The sequence below is a fragment of the Sylvia atricapilla genome, chromosome 3, assembly GCF_009819655.1.
Source record: "Sylvia atricapilla isolate bSylAtr1 chromosome 3, bSylAtr1.pri, whole genome shotgun sequence".
NCBI lineage: Eukaryota > Metazoa > Chordata > Aves > Passeriformes > Sylviidae > Sylvia > Sylvia atricapilla.
Window position 1 is genome coordinate 67,227,586 of NC_089142.1, and position 23,785 is coordinate 67,251,370.

At 36.6% G+C, this 23,785-nt stretch overlaps 1 protein-coding gene across 1 annotated transcript; it reads right to left on the bottom strand.

The window, feature by feature from the left end:
* Positions 1-3,186: 3,186 nt before the first annotated feature.
* On the bottom strand, positions 3,187-20,965 carry EXO1 (exonuclease 1). The gene is given in 15 exon segments (XM_066315657.1): positions 3,187-3,527; positions 5,407-5,600; positions 8,793-8,894; positions 9,388-9,865; positions 11,496-11,751; positions 12,712-12,928; positions 13,513-13,609; positions 14,468-14,655; positions 16,008-16,220; positions 16,427-16,564; positions 17,328-17,359; positions 17,362-17,450; positions 18,341-18,392; positions 18,395-18,459; positions 20,790-20,965. Coding segments are annotated over 15 exon segments (2,424 nt in total). The 5' UTR covers positions 20,951-20,965; the 3' UTR covers positions 3,187-3,385.
* Positions 20,966-23,785: the final 2,820 nt, after the last annotated feature.

The following is a 23,785-nucleotide window of genomic DNA, read 5'->3' on the forward strand; positions in this document are numbered from 1 at the left end:
GCTAGAAATGTGAAATCACCGTGGGTAAAATTCACATTAACATGAAGAAAACTGACAAAGTCTCTTGGTCTTCACGTCAGACAGAAAGTTGTCCAACAGATAACACTTCAGGATTCTGGCATTGGCAAAATATGCATGCCAGACACAGGAAACCAAGAAAAACAAGACAAACCACAGGAGCCTCCAAAATTGTATCATTTTTATAGTTTAGTGAGAAGATGGATGTTCTCACTGTGACTGAACTCCAAGGAGTAGACTTTTAAGCCAATACAAATATTAGCTTATTTAAGCCTCTGAACATCCATATAATATTGGACACAGGACAACCCAGCTTAGTTTTCATTATATGTTAGACCATTAACTGAAATCTACCTGCTTAGCAATTTATTTACCTTGTTAAAAAAAGCAACCAAACAACAAAAATCCCCTAACAAAAATGCCCACCAAAAATGTTCAGTGGTTTCTTGTATTTAGCAAACAATCTCAGAAGTCAGTGCTCTCTATATTTAAACTAGAAATTATTTATAATTCAATATGCTTACGTTATTTAGTTCTACCTAAAACTTTTTAAAAAAATGTGCATTGTAATTCAGGTGAACATTAAAAGTCATTGTGTTTGCTAATGAAAATGGTTTTAATACACTAAAGGTGGCATTATCTGATTTTAAATGGTCTTCACTGGAGAAAAAATTGTGAGGTGAAGTATCTAAAATTGTATTTAGCTTAACAGAATTAGCTAACTGTTTAAAAAAGGATGTTAATATCTGCTAACTGACTTCAAAACATCCTTTTTCACATGCATTCATAAAAATTACTTTACAGTATTGATTTGTGTGAGAAGGAATAAAAAGATTTAAGGAGAAATATTCGGTTGAATTTAGACAAGTCATCAATAGTTTCAAAACCATGACTGGATTTGGATGATCACACTCTCACATTAATTCTCTGTGATACTGAATATTTACAGGTCATATGAGAGTTCTGAAGAAGGAATGGCCAGCCAACACTTTCAAAAGTGAAGCTTGATTAGACCACCAGTAGTAAATTGAGTTTTTCCGGGCCAAAGTTACCCTTTTAATACGGTGTAGCAATGCTATCCATTTTGTAAGAACATTCGAAAGTCTTGCTGATAAAATTAGAAATATTATAATTATAAAAAAGGTATATTTAGTATTTTATATGAGATTATAGAGCAAGCAACACAGAGTCATGCTGCCTCTGCTTGCCATTTGCTTTCAATTTCTTCTACTCACTTCTTGTTTTCCAATTACCCAACTTTTAAAGGCCTGCTATTTTAAAAATCACCCAACTCTCCTTCCTCCACGTTCTTTTTTCCTTTTTCTTTTCATTGTGTTGTATTTTTATCCTCCCCAGGCCATCATAACCTGTAATAATTTCTCTTATTCTGATACTTAATAATTTTTAGTATGGAATATTAACCTACCCTATTAAACTCAGGAATAAAGTCTTGCACTAATTCATTTGCATTTATGTTATTGTACCTTCCACAGCCAAACATCAACATAATAACTCCACATTAAAAGCATAAAACTCAAATGCTATTATATGCTCACATGTGTTATAGATTTACATGTAATGTAACAGATGCCTCCATTCCTGAGAAGAAGCCTCTGTAATGTGAAGTCAGTACCCAAGACCTCCAAAACACAAGTCAGGAACCATACAGAAGTATTTTTAAGAAATCTGCTTTAAAAACATACAGTGTATCATGCACATAAGATAATCCCTTAAAATTACCTGTCCTGGACAGTACAAAAACAAGTGATCCACTAACACGGGAACAAGTGGCCCTTTGATTGGAGAGGCAGGGAAAAGGCAAGGATGCACTTTACAAAATAACCTTGTAACTCCCACACTGATAAATAAGCAGTGGATGAAAATAAACTATTTTTTTGTTTTCCCTTCAAAGACTCATTCTATCATTTTTATTGTATTTAAAGAAACACATGAAAATTCATCCTAGGCAATAAGTTTTATGACTGGAAACATAAGCATTTATCCCTGGCGCACACTTGTAACATCATACCTGAGATAATTCTCACTGAAGATCAACATTAAAAAACCTGCTCTTCAGCAGTAGGGATTTTCTAGTGGTGTATGTATGAGAGAAAGCTTGTCCTAGAGCATTATTGCTTCAATTCCTTCTATCCCATACCTTCAACATAAATGTAGAAATAAGAGGGTTGATCCCACAAATGTACACCTAATATATTCTTTTAAGCAGCTTCTTTGTAATTTAATTCAGCTGGTTACTTTAGTTTCATAGATGAAAATTCCCTTGGAGAGAAAAAAAAAAGTACATTGCAACCTAAAAAAAATCTCTGCTTCTCAGAGGTAATTTCAAACTTGAAACTCTTGCAAAAAGCTCAAAGGCTGAGGGAAAGTGTTAATCTCAGGAATTAAAAATATATATTTCACAGGTTCAGATAACTTTTTGTACCTTCATCTGCTGCAGAAATACTATCCATTCCTAAAAATAGAAAAGTTTCAAACATACCTTTACACTGACTCAAATCATGATTTGCAAGGTAGAAATCTGAAATCCAATCATACTATTTCATGGTAATTGAGTCAAACATAGGAAGGGCTCTATTATCCTGCATTCTTTCCCTTTAGTTGAACACCGAAGCTTGGCCTGTTGCAATTAAAATGCTATTTTGTAACACTACCACTGAAGACTGGCATTTTGGGCGTCTGTTGTTGGAGAAGAACAGGAATGTGAAACAGATAGGTTAAACAGAAGAATACATTGTAATTTTTTGGATAGCATTCTATTAATGTGAGAATTTGAGGACCAGATACTTGTGATATTCCTTTCTGAAGACCCCAAGTTATTCCCACCACCAACATGACTGTATCAAACAGAAAACCAACTGTTGAGAGAGCAAATCTTACCTTATAGGCAAAAGAAATAGTTATCAGAGTGCTGGAAGTATACAGCAGACTGTTATGCACACTTAACAGTAGTTTTAAACCTGTATTGAAGTCAGATTAGTCTCAAGAGGAAAAAAGAAAGAGGCAAAAAATTATTACAAATTAAGACACAAACTTGTTCTGCTGCTCTTGTAGAAACTTGGATTGTATGTGAGACCTGCATAAAATGCCCAAGGGCAACTGAAAGTGTGTGCAGAAAAAATTAACATGGGGACTCTGAATAACAGAACAGAGGAATTTGAATTATTTTATTCTAGTCAGTATAGAACTGTACCTTTGAATTCACTCTTCCATAAAAGAGATGATAAATCACTAGTCAGACTAAAGTACATTGCTGGTTTTCAAAGCATCTTTTCTATACTGATGAAATATCCAAAAGGTAAATTTTGACAATGATTAAAAATCCATCCCATCAGGAAGAGCATGCAGTTCATTGGAATATAGCTCTCTGAACATGACTACGTTCCAGATGATTAAAGATTTCTTCTTCTGTTTCTGGAGTGAGCTGTATATTATCTTTGATTGGAGACAAAGGATCTGACTTTCTACAAGAAGGAAGTTTTTCATATTCTCTGCACAAAAAAACCAAAGACAAAACAAAACCGAAGAATGTTATGATATTTTGTGTTTCTAATCACAGGCCAGTAAGAACATACAGGTTAGAACAAAGCAAGACTCCTCACCTAATTACCCACTACACCTGTGCATAAGTACAAACCAAAAATTTCTAATGCAAAATTTTAATTTCAATACAATTTAACAACTTCACTGAAAGTGACAGAATTATAGCTGTTAAGCTTGATTTATGAGAGACTGTATGGACCCCATCTACTTTGGATTGTACATGATTCCTTAACATTTAAGTCTTCTGAATAAGTATAGTTTATATATATATCTCTCTCTATATATCTATATATATATCTCTATATATCTATATCTATCTATCTATCTATATATATAATCTCCTGTAAGCCTTGACATTAAGGCAGAACAGATTAGTGTCCCACATGATTTATTTGCCATGAGGTGATGTAATTGTTAAAACATAAGGCTAATTTAGCAACATTAAATCTGAAAAAAGAAAATAAAAAAAGAAAAAAAAAAGAGCTAAATGAGTTCTAGCAGTAAAAAACGCAATTTGTGAAATATGTTGAGAAAAAAATCCCCTAAAAGCTAATAAACTATTGCTTACATAGAAGTATCCCCAGTATAAACACCCAGAAGTTACAAACAAACCCAAACCGGACGGATAAAATGTGCATGGTGGGAGCCAATCTTGCAACCATCAGCAGAGAGTGCCACCTAGGCTCACACTGTTCTATCTGCCTGCATTCTGATAAATCCAAATTTATTAATTTTCTCCCTGTGAGCAACCTTGGTAAGACATTCCTAAACAGAGGTCAAGCAATAAATATACAAACACTTTCCCTTCCTCCTTGAAAATGTTGGTTATTCTTACACCCCATAAGAAGAATAATAAGAAGTAAGATTTCTAAAAATGTAAATGCCATAAGTCATATTTTTTAAACAGAAATCAGCTGTATGCTCATAATAACCTACTCTAAGGCCCAAACTTATTAAAATACTTTCATTTGAATTAACACATGCTCATCAATATCAACATTTACTACTCAGTGCAAAGAACACTTTTCTCCCACTCGCATTTGGCTTCAAGTTTACAAAAATAATTTAATTTAAATAACACTTATTTATTCAAAGTTGAGACTGCTACTTAAAGCTGGGAAAACTTTGCCACCAGGAGTTTTTATCTGAGCCCATGGAGATAGTGTAAGTTAGAATACCTACACTTCAGGTTCTGTTTTACTTTTTTAAACTAATGATCACCCTTCAAATTCAAACCTTGAAGCTATTTGCAGAAACTTCAAGTTAGACAAGTAATCTCCACAAGGAAAAGCAACAGCATTTTATAAAGTGCAAGAATGTCCCTTGTAACCAGATACTCCAGCTAACAGAAATATTCCATCAATTCACCATCATCTTCAAAGCAGAACACTTCTGACAATCAGCCAAATGTGAGGGACACAGAGTTAAATAGAAGCAGCCTTGTACTCAATTGAATTTAGCAACTTTAATACAGCTTTTGCATTTAGGTCGAGAAATTATTTTTGGTGTTTGATGGCAAACAACAGCAATGATTTTCATGTCAATTATTGTAAACTAAATATAAGTATCAATAAAATTCAGTAAGTGAATTTTAGCTGAGAGTTTTTCCTGGTTAGAAAAAAAAAGTAATTATAAAAACATATTTACCAAAAACCATGCTTCATGCTTACATTAAGCTTAGGAAATTGTATGTAGAAAATATCTAATCTTGTACTACCATCCTTATTGTTTTGTATGGAGAGCATGTGTGGAGTCTGCTTTGAAAATTGTTTTTTGGGGAAAAAAAAAAGCATGCTGTGTACTAAGTAAAGGGTTAAAGTAACTCACCTTTTAAATTGGAAGTTTTTCCAGAGTTCACCAATAGTGGATTGCAGCCCCAGCTTATTTTCAGTATCACAGTCCTTTCTCTTCTGCACAGGTGACAGTTTCCTGCTTAGTCCACTTACTTTAGCTGGTATCAATGGCTTGAGCTTTGTTACCATATGTGATCTTATATTACTGGATTTACGTAATCCAGGAACCTGTGGGATTTTAATATTGCAGTATACATGGTTCAAATGACAACCTGCAAGCAACACATATGCTGCAAAGCTTTTAATCAAAAAAATAAAGTGTTTTACATTGTGTTAAGATAATGCAATATGAAATGCCACAACAGAGTATATTTACATAGTCTATAATCTAAAAAATGACATCTCAAACACAAGACATACTGCAGCTGTAAGAACTGGCAAACCAGCTTCCATAAGTCTTTGTATTAAGGTTGTAAATACTTGTTTCTTGTGAATGCAGTTTTTAAAACTGAGTATTTTTTCATCTGTTTGAGGACTATTTGTTGTGCTCTCATGCAATGTCATCTTTCAGAATTTTAAGAGAAGCAACTCTCTGGTATCACTCTCCCTGTGACACTTGGATTTCATTATGATAGAGCCATAAGCAAGAGCACAGGTAGCAGTAAAATGACCCCAATGATCATAAGACCTCCAGCTCGACCTTCTTATCCACTTTCTATACCAGGAGCTCAGAAAAACTGTGCTTAGCCATAATCTATCTCTCTTAAATGCAACCAGACTTAAGCTGGAACATCTCAGCAGCCTTTTCTTCAAAGAGAATTCATAGCTTAATTCTTTCTGAAACATCATGGCATTTTGCCATTCCCCCACCAATTGATTCATATTTTTTTGCACCTCAAATGCTGTGTTCAGTTTTGGTCCCTATCTACAAGAATGACATTGAAGCACTGGAATGAATCCAGAGACAGGCAATAGAGCTGGTGAAGGGCCTGGAGCACAAGTCTGATGATGAGAAGCTGAGGGAGATGGGGTTGTTTAGCCTGGAGAAAAGGAGGCTCAGGGGTGACCTTATCACTCGCTACAACTGCCTGAAGGGAAGGTGTTTCCAGGTGGGGGTTGGCCTCTTCTTCCAGGCAACTCATGGGACATGAGGAAATGGCCTCAAGTTGCAGCAGGGGAGGTATAGATTTGATATTAGGAAAAATTTCTTCCTGCAAAGGGTTGTAAAGTATTGGAACAGGCTGCCCAGAGAAGTGGCAAGATCACAATTTTTGGAAGTGTTCAAAAATTGTGTAGATAAGGCACTTCAGGACACAGTTCAGTGGTGAAAGTGGTAGAGTTGGATTGAAAGCTAGACCTGATTGCAAAGGTCTTTTCCAACCTTAATGATTCTATGACTCTATTATTGAAATTACATAGCTTAATATATTTAGGTAGAAACAATCTTGGTATTCCAAGATTCCAAGGAAGGAAAATAAGTGTTTAGAATGTAAGCTAAAAATTGGAACAAGAATACTAGGAAGAATAAAATAAAATCTTAAAACTGCCTGCTTTATAGTATTTCACTTTTTATCTATCACCTCGGTCCTTTTGCAGCGTGCAAAGGCACCCAAATCCCCTGTAGTACTGAATTATATCAGAGTTATAAGTTAATTTAGCTAACCCAAAAGTAGGCAAAGCTGCATGATAAACACCAACTAAGAAATTCAAAGCCAGAGTAGAATGCTCTTTTCTATTATTAGTATTAGTAATGGTGAAATTACTAATTTCACAACTACTAATGTCACAATTACTAATGAATCAGTACAATTCACTAATACTGACAGTAATTGTGAAAAATAATTAGCAGTAAAAACCATAGCTGAAATAGTATCACAGAAAATAACTTGAGGTCTTAGGGAGCTCGGTATCACATAGGCATTTGTCAGTAAAAAACTTCTACTAATTTTGATATTGGAATTGAGTGAGTAGCACCTCACATTTTGAATTGGAACCACAATAAGAGCTGACAAGTTTTTCAGATTGCCTCTCCCAATTATTAAAATTCTTTAAGTAACTCCACATAGCTGGTATTCAGCTTATCAAAATTAGAATAAATTATGCATTACATGATTAACTGCTTCTTCCCTAAATCTGGAACTCATTTTCCCTTTGGTGTCTTCTACCACCACTTCCCTTGTTTTACACTTGCAGGATCCCAATAAATATTTAACAAGACTTTAATAAATTCTAACAGAAAACAGAGTCAAAAGTGGTGCTCCTTATCTCTACCTTCCCTCTCCTATGATCTTACTAGTGCTACAACTCACAGGAATTCAAGAGTGTGGGTGGATCTAAATTACAATATGACTGATGTTTTTGTTGTTGTTATCATGTTACCTTTTGGCCAAAACAGTTTTCTGATGTAATTCTTTATTATTATCAACACATAAAGGAAGAAGAGAGAATTCGTGGCCATGGAAATAAGTGGTGGAAATTCTCCTACTAGCCACTCGCTTTAAACTAACCCTATTGTTTTCACAGGTTTTTGGCAATTTTTGTTTTCTGAAGGGCTCCAAGCATGCTGAAATTTTGTTTTTACATGATACTTATATTACATCAGTACTTTCATAATGTGATACCCCAATATTTAATATATACATTCTCCCAATATACCTTCTAAGGTGACCAAAATAATGTAAAACATATTAAACAAAGCCTTAAAACCAAAGTAATAAAAACTCTGAATGCCAGGACGATTTCCTTGCTCAGTCTTGTTGAGGAAAAGCAGGAAAAATGTTAATGTTCCAAAATACAAATGTAAATTTCTCCCTAACAAATAAGTTCCTAACAATAACCACAAGATGTCACTATTTTACAAGACACACAATATGCTTGTCTGGCAGCGAGAAGCTTGTGATCTTTACTCTGTCTACAAGAAAACTTATTAGGCAGCATACATAGGAGGGTGAAAACATCTGCCTCTTACTCATTCATCTTTTGGCCAATTCTAATGGCAACACCTAACTAGACAAATATATTAAGTTCTTGGAAATGTTGCAAAGACAAGGAACACAACAAGTTCATTCTTGGACATCCAAGCAAACACAGAGAAGTCAAATTACAGTTGTATCTTGTGACTACATGTGGACTGTGAACATTACTGCAATTTATACCATAAAACTTGAAGTAAGTTTTCTTGCCCTACCTTGGCTTTACTTTACAGGGAACTGTTTAAAATCCCCAAACAAGTTGCAACTCTGTTATCAATCACAGATGGTTATTTTTCACCCCAGCTTCAAGGGTAGATGAAAAAAGAGTATAGCTCTGTCTTGCCAACATTTGCATTGCTTAAGTCTTTCATTACAAGTTCTAAAATGAACTAGGAGAAACTGATTTTCAGAGTTTAGTAAAGCTCATAAAGTTAAAAAAAATTCTTACCTTGGTCTTCATGATTGTAATTTTTTTGTTAGTTTGAACAGCAGAAGATAATAGAGACAGAGAACATCGATCATCATCCAGTTTTGAACTGCAATCAGATTCCTTCAAGGGAAAAATTATCTGGTTTTAAAACAAGTTGTCTTCTCATAAACACAACATATGTTTTCATATCTACATGTATATACTTAAAACTACAATGTTTTCAGCAGCTCTAAGAACTCTTACAAAAACCTGGGCTTTCAGCAAGCAACACTACAAAGGCATGCATATGCTTCTGAAAGCACTTCAGGGACTAAAAGCAGAGAACAAAAGGTTGCCTACCAGGTGTTTTTATGAGGCACTGCAGTGATAGCAGCACAAAGACTCAAACTAAAACCAGAGAACAGATTTTATTAAAGCTAGTATGTCAATCCATTCTTTACAATTCTGTTAAGCATCGACAAGAATGTGATCATTCTGTGATTCTATTTAGAGAAGTCTTGTTAGCACAAGCTACGTCATCTGTAGGGCACCATTGTGAAAAGGAGACTTCACTGCATATGTTTTTATAATTTAAAGTGAAAACAAATGCTGAAACAATGTCCAATTTTCTTACCTCTGCACCTGAGTTGTTGCTGGACACTTGCAGGATTTCTGAAGACTCCAAACTGCATTCTGATGGCTCATAAGACCCATGAGATTTTGATGACCCATGTGATGACTGTTCCAGTTCTGTTAAGGGGGAAGACTCTTTCTCCAGTTCATCACACACTGCCCCACTAATATGATCTTCCTGGGATACAATGCAATTGTTTCTCTGTTGGTGAAACTGCTGTGAAAATACATTATGAGATGGTCCAAGATTTCCTGAGTTACTTTTGAGGCTGCTAAACCACTGGAAACAACTTTTCTGCATTTCTCCAGGAGGTGTAAAGACAGTCCGTGATGATTTTTCAGTTTCTGAAAGCCTAGAAACATCTTCAGCTACATGTTTCACTTCCTGTTTCTGGCAATCCTGCTCATCATCTTGAGTAAGATCACCATCTTCCTTCTTTGCTCTACTGTCAAACGTAACTGCATCATTGCAGAAAAACCTAAAACAGGGATAAAAAAAAGGTGAAGGCAAGGGGGAAGAAAGTTATGCAAATGAGTATGTCATCACCAATCATTGTCTCTAGACATCAATTTTATTTTCAAGGTATACTTGCTGACAAATTATTTTGGCAATGGGAAGAATCTCTCAGGGACACATTGGGCAAACAAAACAGTAAAAAAAAAAAAGGCAGGAAAAAGCATCTGTAAAAATGGTATTCTTTGACTGAAATACTAAGAAGATTCTTCACCTGATAGAGAAGCATCTAAAAATCCTACAAAATTTAATATATTAAATAACAGATAAAGCTAGTACCGAAATACTTCAGCACCACTTATCAGGGAAAAATAACTTTACAACTTCTTTCCTATGCTATAGCAGCAGCTCCTGAGAATACTGGGCAAAGATTTAGGGAAGAACCTATCATCAACGACAACTCTTAAATTTTGATGCAATTAAAAAGAACTTTCAAAAACTTTCAGCTCAGAAAGGTGTGCTTTTAAACTAAGATTTTAAGAGTGCTCTGAAAAATTGCACTGCTTAAAATATTCAGAATGTTTATGATAAAAATTACACAATAATAGACTTTATTGTGATAATGTTTTGTAAAACAAATTCAAGTACTTGTGACCAAATGAAAATAAGAAACCCAAACGAACAAAGTCCCTGTTCTCAAGGTGCTGCTGCAGAGATCAGCAGTGTCAGCCGAATGAGATGGTGTACGAATAGATATTTGTCAGAGTATGACTAGGTTTAGCTTTACTGAAACAAACAAAAAGTCCTGTCAACTAAAGTCCATGTATTCATTAACTGCTTACATATTTTCCACAAAATAGCTACCTTTTTTTTTTTTTTTAATATGTCACATGTCCTTTACCTGGAAAAAAACCCCAGCCAACTCCTAATTAATTTTCATACCCAGAGATACTGAATATTTTCTTGAGAGCCAAACTGATCACAGAGCTGGAGCACCTCTCCTACAAGGAGTGACTGAGAAAGTCAGAGCTGTTCAGCCTACAGAAGAAAAGACTCCAGGGAGACCTTATAGCATCTTGCAGGACCTACAGGGGAGCCAACAGGAGAGCTGGAGAGGGACTTTCACAAGGTCATGTAGTGACAGGACAAGAGGGAATGATGGCAAGTTGAAGGAGGTTGAAATCAGATAACGGGAAGAAATTCTTCACTGTGTGGTGATTGTGAGTCTGGTGGCACACTGGAACAGGTTGCCCAGAGAAGCTGCAGATGCCCCACCCCTGGAAGTGCTCAAGATCAAGTTGGATGGATCTCCGAGCAGCCTGGTCTTGTGAAAGCTGTCCTGACAATGTCGGGGGGGGGCGGTGCACGGAGGGGGCGTGGAACAAGATGATTTTAAGGTCCCCTCCAAACCAAACAATTCTATGATTCTATGAATAGTCTCAGTCTTTACTTCTGCAGTAAAAAATGAACATTATCTGTCTCACAAATACACAGCATGCCTAACACAAAGGATCCACCATCTTGGCTGAGATGCAATGCAGTTGCATAAAAAGTTTGAGGTAGCATTTTTTCTATTGTCAATATTCAGGCTATTTTAGCAACCAGGACAGCAAACAGTATTTTGATACTTATGAAAACATGTGACATAAGCTTACCTGCTTCTTGTTCCTGGAACAATTACAGCATCCTTCTCTTTGTTTTTCTTTTGTAAAAAGGAAGCAAATTTATTTCTAACTCTGGGTAGGGAGCCAGAGCTTTCTTGAGTGACAGAAATTCCTGAAGAATCAAGGCTTTGTATTGCTGACACACTCTCTTGTGCTTGACCATCATTATCGTTCTCCTTCTTGATTCTCTTTGTTTTTGAAAATGAGTATTGCTTCAACAGATCTCCATCTGAGACTTCTGCTGAATCTAAAAACAATTTAAGCATCACTGTAGAAGCACATTCTACAATTTACCAGTTATGAGACAACTAAATATTACATATTTACTATCACAGGCTTAAAAATATTAGTAATGTTGGGTAAGAAATTATTGATGATAGAGTTTAGATGTCTTTAACACCATTGTTTTCCAGTACGTAGCCTTAAAAATAACTCAGTGAAAAGGCAGATGGAGTGAAGGCAGAACAACTACAATGAAACTACATTTGATTTCAAGGCAGGTTGCTAAACTACATACAGACTTTGATAACAGAGGGAATAGGAATATACCAGGAGTAACAAAGGAAAAAAACCAAAGCCCCAGCAATATAATCAGAAAGCAAAGGAAGCAGAGAAAAACACTTAACATAAAGCACAATAGGAACAAAAAAGTGCCTCTTCTATTACAAGCCCACAGTTTATTTGAGCACATATAACTCAGGTGGTATAGAAGATTAAATATCACAGATGCACTAGAGAAAGTGAAAGAGTTGGCATACATAAAGAGCACCTATACAGGGAATAGAGGCAGCACAGTCTGAGTACAGAAAACATTCATTAAGTCTTCTGTCTGGCCTAATATCAATGCTAGGAAAATCAGGCTGTTTAAACTTCTTCACAAGCTATTTTAAGATAGCAATAAAAACCAAAACTATATCAAAGTACTGACTGTATTAAATATAACCTGAGATTGAAACCACCAGAGTTTTATAGCAAATCAAAGAAATTTCAAAGTAAGTCCAGTATAAAGTCTGCCGTCATCCTTAATAATTTTCTAGGCTTTAATATTATGGCTTGTTAGTCTTGTAGCTTGTTGAAAACAGAATACAGACAGTAACATACAAGAGTTAAACCTCTAAAGCCTCATACCATAAAGTACAAGATAAAGTCCTTCCTTTTCCCCACAGCCTTCTACTATTATTCATATACTTATGTAATATGAACATACCATTCCTTGGCCTTTTTGCCAAGAGCTCTTTGCCTGCAAGTTTTAGTCCTTTAACACTAATTATTTTCTCCATGCCTTTGGTTATTGGTTTCTCTGGGAAATGCATTTTAGGAGGAGCAGGATCTTCAGTGGGGCCAAAACTTGTATTCTCTGCTCCAATGCTATTGACATGATTATCACGTCGGTCATTCCAGCCACAACTTCTCTGCTGCACAGGCTACAAAAAACAATTGAAAACCAAGACATAGGTTTATAATCTTGCTTTCTATATATGATTTCCTGACTTAGCATACAATAAAGGAAATGTTGACATTTGTACATTTAGTGACATACTCTACATAAGCCTTTTTTTGTTTCCATAATTCTCATGCTTTACATACTTTTTGTTGGGCTCCCATAATGACTTCATTTCAATATGGCACAAGTGACTAACTGCTCATCTCAGACCAAATTTAAAGTTTAAATTTTTTTTCTATTCAGGAAAGAATTTTGGATTATTCTTGGAAGAAATTGAAAACTCTTTGAGAATTTTCTCTATAAAACAGTTACTTCTGTAAATAGATTTAAGGACTTACCAAAAAAGTCTGAAAGTAAAACAGATATTAAAGTCAAATGCCATGAACAATAAAACTTTACTTTTAAAAAAAGTGAGAATTATGTGTGTGGGAGGACACAGTTTTTATAATACTGGAATAGCTTTCACTGACAATTCATTTGTGGATAACATTCAACCACATTTCCCCATTAACATTCAGACCCACATCAAATTCTTAATATCTAACTTCATAACAAAGATGTTACCTGTGTCATGTCAGGGTTATAATTATCAATTTGTTCCATTGTATTGATATCAATATTGCCAATAGCAATTTGAAAAGCAGTATCATCACCAACATGTCTGTTCCCATCATAGTAAAGGAAAATATTTCAATATTACATTATATTTCAACAACTGTACTATCAAAGTTAGAAGAGCTGCTTTCCCATTTTTCAGCCAAAAAGCATGGCTGGAATATTAACCTCAATGATTAATACCAGTAGCCCAGGCTCAATCTGATGTAACAGCAATTGTCATAGATCTGCAGTCTTTGGCAAATCACGAAAGTCAAAATGAAATCCTTCAATTATCAGCAGGCGAGGCAGCAACTTCCTCCTTCATAATTTCTGCAAATGTCAGAGATTAGATGGCTTGAACATACAAACCTAGTAACTACTTTAACAGTCCCCTCTCTTCCTTAGTTTTCCTAATCTTTCATGTTGAAATTTATATTGCACAGATGGGGCAAAATGCTACCTTTTCTATAGGAAGAGGGATCTAGTAAAACAGGAAATGCCAAGATTAGAGACTGAGTTGAGCACAAATTGCAAGAATTTAACTGGAAGAGACTATAACATACAACACAGGCAGAAATTCAAGATAGCCATAAATTAGTCAGTTTATATTTAAATTGTATTTAACAATTTGTTTCCTAAAGAAAACAACCATATCAATAACTTCTGCCTGAAACGATGTAGCAATAAGAGGTCATTTAGTTACCCCCTGCACTTTTAAAAATATTGATTAAAATCAGAGCAAAGGAGAAAATACGAAAACCCCCACAAAACTTTAAGACTGCAGGAAAGCCAGGCTTCAGTCAAAGCAGGGATACAACAAAAAAAAAAAAATCTAAGTACACCATAGATGCAATGAAAATTCTAAGATACCACATCACCTCACTCTTATTTCACCATTCTGCTGTTTCAACACAAAGGATACCGCCCTGCATAAGTTAGTGTTTCTGGATCAACATCATCTCCATACGCATTCAGAGGAACTAATTTTCTGATGACAGGATCAAAAACTAACTGATACAGGAATGTATTGTTAGCTCGTGTAAAACCCTGTATGTATTCTTCTGGAACTGTTATATTCATCTTCAAGTACTGCCCCATTTTCTTAATAACCTGTCAAAAAAAGAAATTACTCAACTGTTTCATTTTAACAGGTCACATGAAAGGTTAAATACATTTCAATTATTAATTATCTTTGGTTGTAATTAAATGTAGAGTGAGTGTCCTACTGCAACAGGCAAATTCAACTTAAATAGGGGAAGGAAAGAAAATAGAACTTTGAACATTATTTTCCCACTCAAATTGTCTACAATTACATAAATAACACAATTCAATTTTTACACCTCTTTCTTCAATAAATAAATCAATACAAAATGTGATCAGAAAAACAGATAATCTCCTTAAGGTGCATTTATTTAACTAATGCACAACAAATTCTTATCATTCATATTATCAGGACATATAAGCAATATGTGGGTGTTCTTATAATGGAAAAAAACCAGCAAAACCAGCCAGAATAAACCCTGGAATTTTGCTCAGAGATACATTAGAGCAAATAATGATTTGCATGGGAAAAGTTCTAAGTTCCCTTTTACTTCCTCAAAAGCCAAGCCAGTTACTTTGATGTCTGCTCTATATGATACAAAACATTTTAAAATTAAAAATCATAGTTCTTTGTGTGTGAGAGAAAAAAATAAAATACACAAAAGCACACAAATAACTTAAGAAAAAAAGATAACACACAAAGGTAATTAAACTGCATATTAAAATGCTTTTCTGGATTAGATTTACCTGCCTCCCTGACAGCCCCATGAGGTATTCTTCTTATTAGCTCTTAACCTCTCTACTCCCTTACTACCCACACAGAAGAAATTATTCCCACCCTCTTAGCCTCTGTATTTCGTAATTTAATTTCATACATTGGACAAGAAAAAACCCACCCTCTGTTAATTTGTTTTGCGTCATAACACATTTTTCTTCCATACTGCTTTTAATATAGAAATGCCCATAATCCATACATATGCCATTAAATAAGATTCCCAATCTCTGCCCCTCTCACACAGAGACAAAGTTGTACTCATACAAAAGTAACAGTTCATTGAGCAGTTTGAATAACTAATCTGCAGAAGCAGAAGAAAGTAGTAATGAGGGGAGGAGGGAAAAAAAAAAAATCAAAGTCTTACAAAAAATTAAATTTCCCTTCAAGCAGAACATACCCTCAAAGGATTAAAACATTTCTTTACCTAAGTTTACTTTGGTACATTTTCTATAAATATATGACAGCTTCAACACTTGAGTAAGTTTAGTTCAGCATTTTTTTTTAAGCACGGGTAAAAAATACTTTTTAGTATTCTCCTCAAAATGGAAGAAGTCAAGAACCATTCATATTTTCAATTCAGTGTTAAATTTCATGTATACTGATGCAGGCTCCCAAAAAATAAAACACAAAGCAAAACCGAATTTACCTTTATGATATCTGGATTGTTGGCTAATTTTATTAACTTGCATGCTTTAGCTAACCCAATTCCATGAATTGAAGGGAGGTAGTCACAGCCAGAAAGAATACACATGTAGCGGAATTTCTCTTCTGTAAATACATTTCCAAGCTGCTTGCAGTTTCCTAATCGAGTTTGATCTATCTCTAGTCCATTTCCAAACTTGTCAATTTTCAAAAAGACCTGAAAATCAAGAGGAAGTGAAAACTATAATTTTCACCCATATAAGGTGGTTCATTGCACTTGGTGGAAACAAGAGATGCAAACTGCTGTTCTCATCTCTTCTGTTTCCCACATTTGCTGTATAATCAATCCATACACCAAACATACTTGGTATCTTCAAACTCTAATTTGTGAGAGGTAAAGGCTGTTAGTATTTGCTTCCATACCTTTTTACATCCAAAAGCCAAAAGATCAGAGTCTTCCGTAATTATAGCATGAACCATGCCAATCTTATTGAGATAAGCCAGCTGAGCATCAGCTTCATAAGGAGCAACAATACAATCAACTCCCTGGGCTCGTGCAGCCTGCACATAAACAAGAAGCATACAAGTACTTTGCATTAATTTTCAGTAATTAGCTTAAGAGGTCTGAAAACGTAAAAACCTCTACATTAAAAAGCCAAAACCATGACCTTTTTAATCACACAACCATCATGCCCCCAGTAAGAGTCCAACATTTCATAGTCAAAACCTCAACTTTTAAGCCGTTTAGATCTGTATGCAATGGTTTGCTTAAAAAACCTTTCCTATAACACTATTGACACTTGCATCCGACCACAGGTGAGAGCTTCAAACTCATGCAACTTATATCCTGGACAAGGAGAACAGTACTAGAACAAACTTAATACTTTTTGATAAAGACCCTATGAATGCATTGAAAGTATAGCAAAGAAATACTAGAACAATTCTGATCAGCCAAATTTTTTTCTGTAGTCTATGCTCAGAAACTAGGCAAGGGAAAAAAATGCAGAAAAAAATTTTGATTTTTTTTTTTTTTTGTGCTGAAGAAATGAAACAGGTGTTATCAAATTCAGTTCACAGCAGTAGGAAGAGATGTGTTTTGTTGACACATCATTATTTATACAAATGGGCATAATAAACTTGAAGTTTGTTAATTGTGCCTAACACAATCCAATAACATGCAGGACAGTTACAGACTAAGTAGGTGGGAATATTTCTTTCCTATATAGAAGAGGCAGTGATGTAGCCACAAAAATGCAGAGTAGGATATGCTAACTATTGCAGAGATTTTTTTTAACTGGAATTATCAATAAAGTTGACAACTTACTTTAATAACTTCATGAGCCATAGCATGGGTATATTTACACTGCGCCCAAAACATTCTCTAGCTTCTGACAGTCTTCCTTCCTGCAACAATTGTTTCCCCTTCAGGAGACTGGCTTGACGCCTCCTATAAGAAAGGTAAAAAATGTCCACCTATCTCAGATCTTTTGCACTTAAAAGAACAAACAGCAGAAGGGACTGAGAGAGAAAGGTAAGAAAGTGGAAAAAATTGCAATACCTTCCAAATCTACTACTAATTTTTTACTGCATAATTTTTTAAAACAAAAGAATAACTAGGTCACTGCACTGACAAGGACAACTAGATCTGAATGTTGAAACTGATAATATTTTCGCAGAAAACACTGACAAATAGGAACTGAAATCAGCAGTGTAAAAGAAGATACGCACCCACTCACCTTGCAGTAAAATAGATTTAATGGAAGTTGGGAGTATCTGACAGTAGATATTTATTTAGAGGACAGAAAACCTAATTTACCTAATTTCTTTAATCGGAAATTGTTCACTTCATGCTGAAGGAAGCGCATGTCTCATGAGAATTCATAAATACAACCACTACCGAAAAATTCTCATACCTTCAGTGAAAAGTGCCATTTATAGGGACCTGAATCCAAATTTGAAACAAGTTTGTCTTTGTTAGTTGTAAAGAAAGATGAGGAAAGGGGTACCATGTTTAAATAACATTATATTTGGAAAAAGTATTTTTGTCCGGAGATCACAAGAGTGAGTAAAATAAAAGCCTCTAATACATTACAGGAACTACTGTTCAAAGGCTTACTTCCTTCCTCTGTAAAATGGCTTTCATTTATGAAGTGCATTTCTATTTTGGAATAAAACCTCTAAGAAGTTGGCATGATTTCAGATGTAAACTAAAAAATATCCCACTATATTGCAGGGGGGTTTACCAGAGCTTACTTCCTAGCTAAGGTCTGAGGGGTTTTGATTTTTATTGCAGTGATAAAACTGCTTTGCTTGCAAATCCATAAAGTTGGTACTTACTCTCGTCGTGCCTTTTCCACTTCCTTCTTAGAGGGTAGGGTACATCCATCAATACCAAAATTGGTTTAATTCCAAATGAGAGGAGCATATGAACGAGTTTCATACAGAAAGCTACGTAACTGTATCAATAACAAAAGTAAGAAAAAAGAGAAACTTTATTGTTAACCACAAGTCTATTACATATTTTTCAGTTGCAGGAAAGGAGGACTGTAAATTTAAGACTAACTAGTGTCAAAAAAATCATAACAGGCTGCATATTTCCCCAGTATCACAAAAAAACAAGACATTTGAATGCAGTTTGGTTGGTTTTTTACCAAGAGAAACAATCCACCTCCCAATTCAGAACTGGGCTGACGGCTCCTCTCCCCTAGACAAAATGAAATAGAATTCAAGTATAATTCCAGTAGATTTTGCTACATTAGGATTCGATACTGACAAAAACTTGACCAGTTAAAACATGGATTGTCTTTTTACTTTCAGCAACTCAATTCACAATGGCCAGAAAAACAGGAAACAGACAAGCACAGTACACGGCCTTTCCCCAGAAAGGCAGACTAAAAGCACTTCTGTAGAGTTGGGAGTGATGGGGTTATTTAACCTCTCCTTGTAGAACTATCCACTCTTCTCCTCCAGATGATGGATTAGATTGTATGGACAACAAATACAAACCCGTCTTCCCATACTAAAAATATGAGCACAGTGCTGAAAATATTCCAAAAGGCAGAAAAGTTCCCCTTCTGTACAAACTGTGAAGATGTATATGGCCCAGGAGGCAACCCTCCACTGCCTTCAAAGCCCATCCTTGGAAAAGATTTGTTGAGTATTCCAGATGTTATTTATTCCCTCAGACCTCTCACCTTCTTACCTGTTATTTCTACAGATCTGTACGAGATAATTTTATCAGCAGCACAGAACTAAAATCTAATAACTGCTGTAAACACTAAGCAAGCACATTGCGGCCATGCTCAAAGAGAAAAAAAAAAATCAAAGTTTTTTATTTTAAGACACTTTTTAAAATAGAAAAAGAAACTTCATCAAGGAAGGAGAAGGAGAGTGGGATTTAGAAGCATTTAGAATGCAGGATATGAGCACTGAAGAAACTGGATTTAGAGCTAACTGAAAAATAACTATGATTGTTAAAAGACAGGAGCAATAGCACTGTAGCTATATAATACCTTCATCCAGATGAAATTTAAAGTATGAAAGCACTCTATACCACAGTTAAGGTGCCAGTCTAGGATCATATTTGCATGGAAACAAGATTTGCCCATAAAGTACTCATGTGTTCAAATTTTTTCCAAAGTTTCATATGACTATTTCTCCTGACAGTCAATTTTTTCATCAACTAAAGTGTATCTTATTCTCAGGACTCTGAGGAACCGCCACGACCTTCAAGGCATGGTTAGATTGCAACTCTACAGTTCTCAAATTAACATAAGCAGCAGTAAATATTTGAATCCATTTGCAAAACACCAACTCTCACTTGCTTCCAATCAAAACGTTGATGGATCCAAGGTCTCCTGGGTGGTGCCAAGCACAGGACAAGAAGCAGCAGGCAGAAACCAAAAACACAGAAATTCCACTAGAATACAAGTAGAAACAAGTTGGCCGGAGAGGTTTTCAAGTCTCTTCCTTCTCCGGAGACATTTGAAAGCCACCTGGGCACAACCCTGAGTAATGTGCTCTAATGGAACCCGCATGAGATGACATCCAGTGGTCCCTTCCAGCCTTACCTAAATCCACCTACAACGAGAGTTCTACTCACATTTCCAGAGATGGCAAGAAATGCAAACCTGGTCTAAGCTGTGGAGTTGAATCTGAAATATGACCACAATTTTTGTTCTTTTCCTTCCCTAGAAATGTAACTGCCTAATATGTTTTCAGAAAAGTTACTTTACCTAAAAACATAGTATGTTATGCAAAAAAACTTACACCTTTTTCAGAGCACAACATATTTCTCAGAGTTCCTTGGCATCATTACAGCCTTTGTCATAGCAGTATTTACAAACTCTCTTTTCGTACAAAAAAAGGCGTCTGAAAATAATATTAAATTTGAAATTAAAGAATTGGACGTACAGAATTTTATCAGAGAAATTACATTGGAGGTGAGAGTGAGACATGCTAGGAAAAAAAACCCCTAACTGATACAGCTTTGGGTATTCCACCAATAAAAATTTCAGAGTATTTCCCTATATATATATATATATACATTGCACAGCTGGGAAAGCTGTTTATTTATCACCAAAATGTTTCATTTCTAAAGCGTTTCAACACAGAATTCAGAAGCAACAGTAAGAAGCGAAACCACTGTAACTGTATTTGGTTCAAGAAACACCAAGTTAACAAAACTTTAAGATGGATGGGGGTTTTTTTGTTTTGTTTATGTTATTTGTTAAGTTTTACTACCAAGTTTGTAAAAGGGCCGAGACTTAAAGGTAAGAAGACTTACAGATCCGTGGGCTCTCCTCGGGCCAGCTTCTCAGCACAAGCGTAGGCGCCTTTGTGCAGCCAGCAGTACGTGTCCACAGCCACCGTCAGCCCTTTGTATTTCTTCACGTGGGCAGGCTCGGCAGCCTCCTTGATGAACTGCAGCAGGCCCTGGATCCCCATGATGCCGCCGACGGGGGGAAACAATCAAGGAGCGGACGCAAAGCCGAGTGCCTTGTGCTCTGGGTTGTCACTGTCGATTTTCGCTCGAGGACCGTCAGGTCAGCTCACGGACGGAGCGCTGGGCCGCGCCAGGGCCACGAGAAGCTCCTGCGGGTGCCGCCACGCACCCCGCCTCGGGGCCGCCTCCCCGCACGGCGGCGAGGCTGTACCTCGGTGCGGGCCGGCGCTGCCCGGGGAGTGGGGCGAGAGAGATGCCGAGGAGGGCGGCGGAGACTTGGGGCAGCCGCGGCTCCTCCGACCCGGCTCGGTCCGGCTCAGCCCGGCCGCAGCGCGCGGGGGCCGCACGGGGCTTTCGAACAGCGCGCGCCCAGCGCCGTGGCCCCGCCCCGCGCGCGGGGACTACGATTCCCATGGTGCCCCGCGCGGGCGGGAGCAGGGCCGGCGGCCGTGCCGCAGTTACGGGGCCGCGCGTTCCTCACAGCATTCCTCACAGCATTCCTCACAGCATTCCTCACAGCATTCCTCACAGCATTCCTCACAGCCCCCCTCACAGCCCCCCTCACAGCCCCCGTGCGGCGGGCGCCGCTCCTGGATGACCAGAACGTGACGTTTATAAACATTAAATAGGCAGAAATCAAAAGGCCCCGCAGAGTTTTAACAGGACAATGGACTGTAACCAACGCCGTGAGAGGGGAGGCGAGGGACTAACGCGGGTCACTGAGGGCCAAGGATCAAGTGAGGGACAGATGTTATTGTTACAGCGCCGCAACCCGGGGGTACTGTACGAACGGATGGTCAAAGTTACAATTATGTGATACAGATTCTTGTCAGTTAACGTAAGGGTTCGCTTGCATAAATAAAAACTGCAGTAAGAAGTAATGTAGGCCATATCTACCAGATAAGAGTTTCTTTTTCTACATGCCATTTTGAAGTCTATTCGGACAGTTCTCAGATACTTTGACTCGGTGACGTGGATGATTCAGTCAGTAGTGTAGAAAGCAATGTTTCCAGACAGAGGACAACAAGTTTAAATTCAGTGCATTCTGGAAAGAGCACATTTGAATTACAACTTTTCAGCTAAGAAATGCATAGAAATAACTTGGCCACAGTGATGATGTAAGATGTTTTAATGTTGAAAATATTGATTGAATTCTGCTCTGCCAATTCTTTTTTCACTCTGTGATTCTGACTATATGTGACACACTCCACAAGTTAAATCCAATTGCAGTTAGAATTCCATTTGGATTAGGTTCACTTCTCTTACAATATGTTCTTTTATCAGTTCTGACATTTCTTTTCTGTCAAACTGCTGTGCTCATGGGAAGAACAGTAATCAGAGTAGGCAATGTCATGCACCAATATCATTCAAACCTTATGTGCATTCAATTAAATATACTTTTACTATTTCTGTAAATTATATCAAAAATAGTCCTAAGGTGAACCTCAGAGTCAGAACCACTGGAGCCAGTGGACATGCACTGAAGGAAGCCAGAGCTACAGAACTCTTGCCCAGCTCAGATTTCCTTTTCAATTCCTTCACCTGAAGGATGGATACTTCAGAATTGAAGAGTTAGCACAACATGCCTTGACATTCAGTTTATTACAAATATCTTCAGCCATGTATAAACTAGTATGACCCACCCTCCTGACATCTCATAACTTCTATAAATAACAGAAGCTTAATACCATGAGTCAAAGGCTTTGTTGGTTTCAGTAGAGCTGTCTCGACTTAAAACTGGCTAAAGACACCGATCTTTATGTTCAACAGTGTCTCTTGGAAGAAAGTAGTCAGATGGTAACATTTTGGTGAGTTATTCCTTTGAAGAATACTGTGGTATTGCAGTTTTCTTTCCCATGGGTACCACATGCAACAGGGAAGCAGCACCACATTATGGATAGTTACAAGAGTTGCAGTAGAATAGAGAATTCTTCCTTTCACAAGTAGCCCTTGTATCAGGAGAGCTGGTAAGAGTAGAAATTACTGTGCCAAATCTCTGCTGTGTGCTTTTTCTTTCCTTCAGCAGTTTTTATAATAGTGAACTTGCAGAATACATTTTAAAGAGATCTCAAAGTAGAAAGTAACATTTCGTTTTCTTTGAAACTGTTTTCTGTCATGTAATAAAAGAAAAGAAGAACCATTCTGAGTATAGCCTTGTTGACCCCTAATACAAATTTGAGATAGGTGCCCAAGATAAGAACGCTGAAGTACCTCTGGAACTGCTTCTTTCTCAACACAGCTCTCCTAAAGAGAAGAAATGGGATCACTGTTTGATGTAAGCACCAACCTTTACACAGACAAGTAAAGCAAAATTGAGTTTCATCCCACTGTGCCCTACAGTGGGCAAGACATCTTACAGATTTTTACTAACTTCTTTCCATAGTGTCTGGCACAGCTGGAAGTGTCTTCATGCAGTACATTAAAATACATTCAGAATAGAAACCAGCACTTTGCTGAAGTTTACACTCAGCTTTGGTGATGTTATTAGATTGGGTATCTGATTTACACTAATTTTTCCAAAATTTCAGTGAATTTCTTATTACTGCTACTATGTTGTTGTCACTGCTTAAGAATTTGATCACTTTTATTTCAAAAAGTTGGTTTCGAAGTTAGTTGGACTATTTAATCAATCTCTTAGAAAAAAAATTTGATTTCACTCTGATAGGTGGCAGTATTACATCCACTGCACCCTTTATCTGTCTTTTATTGAAGTTCTATTTATGGACTTCATGTTTTCACAGCTTTTGTTAGCTTCGCTAAGAAGCCAGACTTTAATACTACAAATAAATTCACAAAGCTGTACACACTTGAGAGAAGCGTAGAGGATGATGTTCTTA